The sequence below is a fragment of the Opisthocomus hoazin genome, chromosome W, assembly GCF_030867145.1.
Source record: "Opisthocomus hoazin isolate bOpiHoa1 chromosome W, bOpiHoa1.hap1, whole genome shotgun sequence".
Lineage (NCBI taxonomy): Eukaryota > Metazoa > Chordata > Aves > Opisthocomiformes > Opisthocomidae > Opisthocomus > Opisthocomus hoazin.
The window spans coordinates 23,241,794-23,249,888 of NC_134453.1; the positions used below are offsets into that span (position 1 = coordinate 23,241,794).

At 36.6% G+C, this 8,095-nt stretch overlaps 1 protein-coding gene across 1 annotated transcript in view; it reads left to right on the forward strand.

The window, feature by feature from the left end:
• The window catches only part of LOC104337776 (protein mono-ADP-ribosyltransferase PARP8), a 230,691-nt gene extending 223,619 nt beyond the window's left edge, over positions 1 to 7,072 (forward strand). The window contains exons 23-26 of the mRNA XM_075446548.1: positions 2,756 to 2,835; positions 3,789 to 3,858; positions 5,413 to 5,497; positions 6,507 to 7,072. Coding sequence (XP_075302663.1) covers positions 2,756 to 2,835; positions 3,789 to 3,858; positions 5,413 to 5,497; positions 6,507 to 6,609 — 338 coding nt within the window. The 3' untranslated portion in view covers positions 6,610 to 7,072. The remainder of the gene's footprint in view (positions 1 to 2,755; positions 2,836 to 3,788; positions 3,859 to 5,412; positions 5,498 to 6,506) is intronic.
• The last annotated feature ends 1,023 nt before the right edge of the window (positions 7,073 to 8,095 follow it).

The following is an 8,095-nucleotide window of genomic DNA, read 5'->3' on the forward strand; positions in this document are numbered from 1 at the left end:
AGAGGTGATTCTGCCCCTCTACTCCGCTCTGGTGAGACCCCACCTGGAGTACTGCGTTCAGCTCTGGAGCCCTCAGCACAAGAAGGACATGGAACTGTTGGAGGGGGTCCAAAGGAGGGCTACAAAGATGATCCGAGGGCTGGAACACCTCTCCTATGAGGACAGGCTGAGAGAGTTGGGCTTGTTCAGCCTGGAGAAGAGAAGGCTGTGGGGAGACCTGATTGCAGCCTTTCAGTACTTAAAGGGAGCCTATAGGAAAGATGGGGACAATCTTTTTAGTAGAGACAGCAGTGACAGGACGAGGGGTAATGGTTTTAAACTAAAACAGGCTAGGTTTAGGCTGGATATAAGGAAGAAATTCTTTACAATGAGGGTTGTGAAACACTGGAACGGGTTGCCCAGAGAGGTAGTGGAGGCCCCATCCCTGGAAACATTCAAGACCAGGTTGGACAGGGCTCTGAGCAACCTGATCTAGTTAGTGGTGTCCCTGCTTGCTGTGGGTAGATTGGACTAGATGACCTCTAGGGGTCCCTTCCAACCCAAAACTTTCTATGATTCTATGATTCTATATAATATCAAGCCTAATGTCAAGGCACTCGGCATGGTGAATGAAAGCTGCCTGCTTTAATTCCAAACTCCTTGAAACTCTGAAAGAAAAACCTTATACTCTCTCGACTGAGCCTGGTCTCCTGTCGGAGCCTGAGTTTGAACTCAGACCCGCTCTCAAACCCTCGGGCCCCACGTTGGGCGCCAATAAATCTGTCAACGTTTAGAGCAGGTTGGCAATAAACTGAGCGGCAGATGTTCTCTGTTAACCCCCACCCTCCCACCAGAGGAAGGGAAAAAGGAGGAAAAGGGAGAGAGACTTACAAATTGAATATAAAAATCAGCTTTACTAATAACACTAATAATACTAATAATATTAATAATAAGAGGAATAAAACAAATTATACAAAACCGATACTGAGTTTCCTGGACTTGGATGATGGGGTGCTGGCATCCTGCCAGGAGCTGCCAGGTAGGCACCAGGAAGTCCCGGACTGGCCTCAGAAGTAGACAGGAACTGGACTCAGGAATGCACAGATAGGAATCTGGATCAGGATCACAGGCAGAACAACGAGCAGGGTCCTCTTCAGAAGGTGGCCATGGACGAAGAGAGAGTGAGACCCTCGTGATCCCCCAGCTTTAAACTGAGTATGACGTGCATGGCATGGAATGCCTAGATGGTCAGTATTGGGTCACCTGTCCTGTCCGCCCCTCCCTACAAGTGCAACCCTTTCCGACTCCTCACTTGCGGGACCCAAGAGGTCTATCAGTGACCTTGGCTGCTGTAGTAATAATTATAAACAGGGGCCTTTTTCTGCATTCCATTCCTACCGTTAGCTCAGTATAACTACAAACATCAGGTGTTATCAGCTTTGGAGTGGACACTGTCTGTAAAATATGCAGCCAGCTTCAGAAAAATGCAGTTACTTAGAAGAATTTAGCTGTAAGGAAGATTCACTAAAAAAGAATCGGTTCTGTTTTAACCAAAACCGGCACACCGTATGTCTCCCTTTCCTCTCATATGAAAGTGTTGGTATAGTTGAATGTGTTTTTATGTGCACATAGATAAATTTAATTCTGAGAGTTTTAATTATGCTTTGTGATTTTCATTATTTTCAGGTAATGTCACGATTCATTTTAAGAGCTTAGCGTTTTTTTGCTAGTATCTATTGAATTTCAATATCTGTAAGCTCTAAATGCACTTTTAGCTTTTCAGAGATTACACAAGTTTGGAAACTCATTAGGACTCACTAAAAGTACAGGTTACAGTATCGTTATCTAACAAAATGCCCTTCTTTTTGGACAACATTTCTTTGTCAGCTTCAATGTGTTTTTTCTCATCTCTACCTTTTTTGGTCCCTTCCATCCAGTCTCCTCCAGAAAGAAGGCCTGTATTCCCACGAAGTATATAATACTTGATGCCAGTAAAAACCATGGAGGAGTCCTACACTCCCTGTTTCTTCAAAGACTTAAACTTCTCTGTAATTCAGTCTGTGTTTGCAAACTACCAAGAAATATGGGATACTGGAAAGGCAAGGAAGCCTGTAGTTGCATACAATACAGGAATTTTATATAAATCAACATGAGGAATATAAGAGGGATGTAAGGCACAAATGTAGGTGTTTAGATTTCTGAGATGGAAATTGGATCAAAGATGGCTGACGTAATTTAATACTTTTACCTGTAAATAAATTAATTAAACCAAGGTAGACTTTAAAACTACCTTTAAATAAATTAACTACTCCTAAAAATTATTTAGACATTTAATAAGTCTAAATAAAGTGTTAAAGATTCATATCTAAAGTTTTTTCTCTCATGATTTTACTGTCCCACCCACTGTAAATCAGACTGGGTTACTTCAACCTGAATAGGGTCATTTAAACTCAAGACATGCTGACATGCAACTCTGTTAAGCAACCACCTAAGAGAATTCCTGAGCTGAATTCGGTAGCATTTAAGCTCATGTTTATCTGCTTTTGCACCTGCTTAATGTTAATTTGACTTTCCTAAGATCTTTGCAACACATGCAGATGTGTTGGTAATTTGCAGGATTAAATCAAAATATTCTGTGACAAAGTTAACTAGCTTTTTGACTATCATGCAAAGGACTGTGATTCCCAGTGTGCTACCTGTTTCGTTCTCCATGCTTAACTTTGCTTATGAAGGTATTTATATACCAGAGTATCTTACATGATTTTAATATTCTTAGGGATGAACAAGAAGCAGCAGAAGGTGTCAGCTAAAGATGAACCAGCTTCAGGCAGTAAGGGCAGTAATAATACATCACAGGTACAGTACATCAACCATCTCTGGAAGATTTATGGTGTTATGTTTGGGAACTTGATAGCTGAAAAGGAGGCAATATTCCATTTGTGAAAGCTAACGGTTTTATTTTATCGAATGAAATCAACAGCTTCAGAGACTGCAACCATCAAATACAGCCCAACTGCTTTTAGTAACAATTTACAGATTATACTGCAGGTCCCTGTGCTCTTCTTTTCCAAGTAGTAGTATTTGGGAAGAGAAAGAGAACAAAATAAAGATTGCATTATGACCCTTAGCAAGCCCTTGCTTTCTGAGTTCTAGACTTGCAGAAGAACGATGCAAAAGGAATTGAGAGTGGTTATTGCTGAAAAATGAGTAGCATTTCATTGATAGCAAGTGAGTTTTTCTTTTTCATAGTTTTAACATATTAAACCATTAGAATTCTGCTTTATCTAAAGCAAACTCATAGCATTTATGTGTAGGGCTAAATTTTGAGAAAGAAATCTTACATGTGACTCTATAGTTAACATGTAAAAACTACAGAATAATCTGGCTTTGGAGAGAGATTGGTATGTTACTGCAGAAGCCCTCAGAAATGAGAAGGCCAATAAAATATCAGGGTAGTGGCCAAAGAATCTATGATCAAATTCACCTTGTAATTACTTTTTTTTCTGCTATCAATTTGTTTGTCAGTAACACTCTGATATTTCTAATAATATTATTCATTTTTTAATAATTAGGAACTTTTCTTTCTGGGTAAAGGAGTTCAAATCCCTCCTATGAAAATCCAAAAAAATAATGTAAATGTTTTTAGAAATTCTATTATATTTAGAAATACAGTAGAAATGTTTTAGAAAGACTGCATCTATCCTTGTTCATCAATGAACCACTGAAAACAGCAGCCCTCTCCTTTGTTACTTTTTCACTCAGTTTGTCTTGCTGCACTAATTAAGTTTTCTCGTGTTTTTACATCTCAGTCACAGAAGAAGGGACAACAGTCACAATTTTTGCAAAGCCGTAACTTAAAATGCGTAGCCTTATGTGAAGGTAAGCTGAAAACCCTTGAAAAACTGTTTTAGTCATGGACACAGTGTTACTGGGTGCAAATCAGTGAGACCTTTAGTTGCAGTATTGATTGTTTTTAGGTAAGAGACTACTGGTAGGCATACGAGTACTTGCTTAATAGCTGACCTTTATATTTCAGTTCAGAATGTTTCCCTCTCCAAACAAAACTTGTAACACACGTTGAATTTTCATGAAATAATTATATGCACATAGTGACTGAACATCTGTTGTGTCTTTCAAATGTGATTGTATTCCTAAGCCATCAATGTAACCCAAGTCATGGTCTTTATTTGAAATAGTGACTTCTTGCAAGCCCTTGACAAATGCATTAAATACCTACAAGTCAGAAAAAACAGCTTTCCTACTGAATTTCCAAATAATTTTTTACTTCTTAGGGAAATATACTGTTCATCTGGTAAACAGTCTGTTCTCTCTGACGGCTTCAGAAATTTTGTGAAGTTAAAATCCAGTGCTTATGAGTACAGTCATTCTTGAAAGACTTGGCTATTCTTTTAATAACTAATGAAACCTCAGCAGGTTTTGAGAACAACAAATTATGAAATTTGAATAAGAATTGTACCAGTAATTGGTAATTAGTCTCATTGACCAAACAAAAATAAATTATATTAAACTCAGCTTGCCCTCCATTTTGAGCATTTGTTTGTTTTTAAAAGTAAAATTCAGATAGACGGTGGAAAAGATGTTATTTCAAAATGAAAGCTTCAAGCTATATATGCTACTTTTTAATATATATATATTTGAGACTGTTCAAGTGAAATATTTAATATTATTAAGGAGATGTCAGTCAACATGAAAATGCATTTTGATCTGGACAGAAAAATACATAAGTTTACTTCTAAAACTTTCAGAAGAAGATATGAAATGAATCTAGAGTTTACTAGAATTTACTTGGCCTTTAATGACTGAAGTTTCTAAATATGAATTACATCTTTCCCAAGGACTTTTTCATCCATATCATTCTTTCCACACATTTATTAATGGATTATGGATAAGTGTGAATTTTAAATATTTGGTAAAATATATTTTACGTCATTCATATTCACTTCATTTTCTGTGAAAAGAACTGTTTAGGGGAGGTGATTAATGTAGATTTTAAATAAAATTAATTACAAGAGAAAAATGTTTGTTTAAAATTATTTTTGGCTCAGCCATTATCAAGCACAAATATTTCTGTTCCAAAGACTGATTAGTTGACTCAGATGCTCCTTAACAGCCCTATGGCCATTTAAAATCAGTTTTTAATAAATATGCTTTTTCATTTTTCATTCCAATTAAGAACTGGCTCCCATACATCTGTGTTTTCTGGAAAATAGAACATATTTTGGAAACAAGAATCAAGTTCATCTCCCTGTTTCTATTAGCAGCCAACTTGGAATCTACACCATGCCATAGACATGCACTGGAAAACTACACATTCCCAGAAGGCTATTTGAAGTGTTTAAAAAAGCAAATCTTTTAAAACAATATTTTCCAGGCATGTTTTCATCACTATGAAATTTATGCTTTTCCTGATAGTGATAACTTCATCTGATCTGCACAAGCATGGAGAGATATGGGTAGTTCCCAATACGGATCATGTGTGTACAAGATTTTTCTTTGTGTGAGTACAAAGCTTCTTTTAACATTTAACATTTAACATCTGTCAATTCTAAGCCTTTTTCCCCATGTTCCCTCCAATAGTTGTAAATGAAGTAGATAAAAGATGTTTCTTTAAAGTATCACTTCATTCTTTTTATTTATCTCTGTACTTAGTTTTGTTAGGAAATGTATGTATAAGTCAGCGACATAGGTTTAGTAGATGTTTAATTATAGAATAAATGAATGGAGAGTTACTGATTTTTCCCACTCTATAGCATTACCTCATATTACAGTAAGTCTGTCCATGTATCATATAATATCTCTTCTATTTGGGTGTATGTTTTAAAGCATATATGTCATTAAAGGCTTCCTGTCTATGATGTGAGCATTCCCCCTCTCACCTGTGATTTGCAATATATCGGCATAGATTTCAGCACTGCGAAGAGAGTCACGCAGACCAGTGGAGGAGTACGCTGACTTCAGATTGACCAGCACTGGGGGTTTCAGTGATCAGGATTGCTTTATCCATGCAAATTCTTAATGCAGGCGAGTTCTCGTAAGGAGAAAAAAACCTGGAGGTCATCGTGTTGTCACCACTAAGTGGAGGCCCACTTGTGACAGGAGTTTGGGTACCACAAACATTGTGGTACATTGTGCTTGCTTTGGCACCAGCCTTGTGTAGGGTGGTCTGGGAGAAGCTGCAGAAACAGAAACAGCCCTTTCCTTTATACCTCCAGCAAGAGAGAAGTTGCTAATGTGCCTTGGTGAGCCAGGTGCTGACAGAAGTCCCCTTTGGGTCCTAGGGGGTTGTTCAACCTCAGGGTTTCAATGACAATGGCAGCCATACCACCCTTCACTCTCTATAGAGTTTAGGATCTGCATATAACAGTGAAGTGCAACAGAGCATTTTAATAGGAACCATAACATATGGAATAAACACTGTTGATTATTGAATGAAACAGAGTTTTGGATGTTTTTAGGTAGATTAATAAAACACTAATTTGATTTTATTTTCTGTATTCTTTTTTTAGTTATGAAGATGGTCAAGTGGGTGATACAAGTATAAATACACAGGAACCAAGCATTCATAAAGAGATTCTGCGAGTCATTGGCAATCAAACTGCTACTGGTTAAAAGGACCACTCTTATTTAACTGATGTGATTTGGAAGCCTTCCTCGGTCTCAAAGCTGGATTTTGAACTGAAGAAGATGCAAAAAACAAAATTATTATTATTCTAAGCAAATTAACCTTTTGAATACTTACTGTTTTCTTACTTAGTATTTCTTATCTCATCAAAATACCTGAGATGGTACGAATTAGCAACTGTAAGGGTGCAAAGTTTATTAATATACTACAACTAATAATAATTAAACAGGCATTTCGGTTGCTCACAATAAACAGACTTTAAAAAGAAGTTTTGTGCTGATATTTTTATATTAAACTTCAACTGGATGTTTTAGTCCTGTATACTGGTATTTTAAATTTAGAATGACTTAATTATAAGCAAGAGAGAAGATTTTATAGCAGAGCACCTGTATTATTCAGGATATTTTGCATTAAGTAAAGTATTCCATATTTAAACACAATAAAAGGTTGTCTGGAACATGTCAAATTAAAGATATTGGTTACCTGCAGCTATCTTTGATTATTTTACACAGATACAGCTATGGTTTAGAGTCAAAGGTTAAAACGACAATACATTTTTGATTTAATGAGTGAAACAAAGCAAAAAGTAATGACTCTGATGGTGTTAGTTTAGTTTTCATCTTATCTGGAAACACTGTCTTATCCATTAAGTAGCTCAGTTGCATTTTTTAATTATATAAGCCTAGCAAACACCTGGAAATCCTGAAGCTGTTAACTTCCTTTTTACAAATTTGCCTTTTATATACTAGATTTTACAGTTTCTTTAGATCAACAAGGTTCTTTAATGTTTTCATCTTAACTTCAGTGAGACTGATGTAGGTTAAATTTAGCCACATCTTTAAAAGTACCTGCTGAATTAGGGCTTTTACATGACTGAGTTGATTGTTTGTACATCAGAAAATACAAACAAATGCAAAATTTCACTGATTTTTCTCTTGATGAATTTTTTTTATCAATTTATTCCTAAGGGAAAACAAATCAAACCAAATCTTTCTGTCCTTTAAACTAACAACTGTTTCTTCCAAGTGAGCACGATGGCAACACCAGTCTCCAAGGGACAAATCTCACCCTTAAATATGGAGAGCAGTTCAACTTAATGTATCTGTGCAATTATTACAGGACACCTCAGAAAGAAAAAATAGACTAAATCCTCTATTATGTTATTTTCATAATAAAGATACTGAAGAGCCAAATAACAGCACAACAGAGCACAGGCCAGTGTTTGTTTCATTTAAACAGAACTGTATCATATATGCAGTAATGGGTGATTCCTTCTTTCGGCATTCCCTTATTCCTTGCTGTAATTGAAGTGCCCTGCAAGTAAAATAGCATTATTGGGCCTAGGAGCACATACTTGGAGATGTATTTTAGCATTCCAGACTTATTGGCTTGGGACCTCAGTTTTTCTGGGTTCACATCCAGACTTGTAAACCCAATCCTGTTTGCAAATCCCCATTTTGCTATTGAATTTGT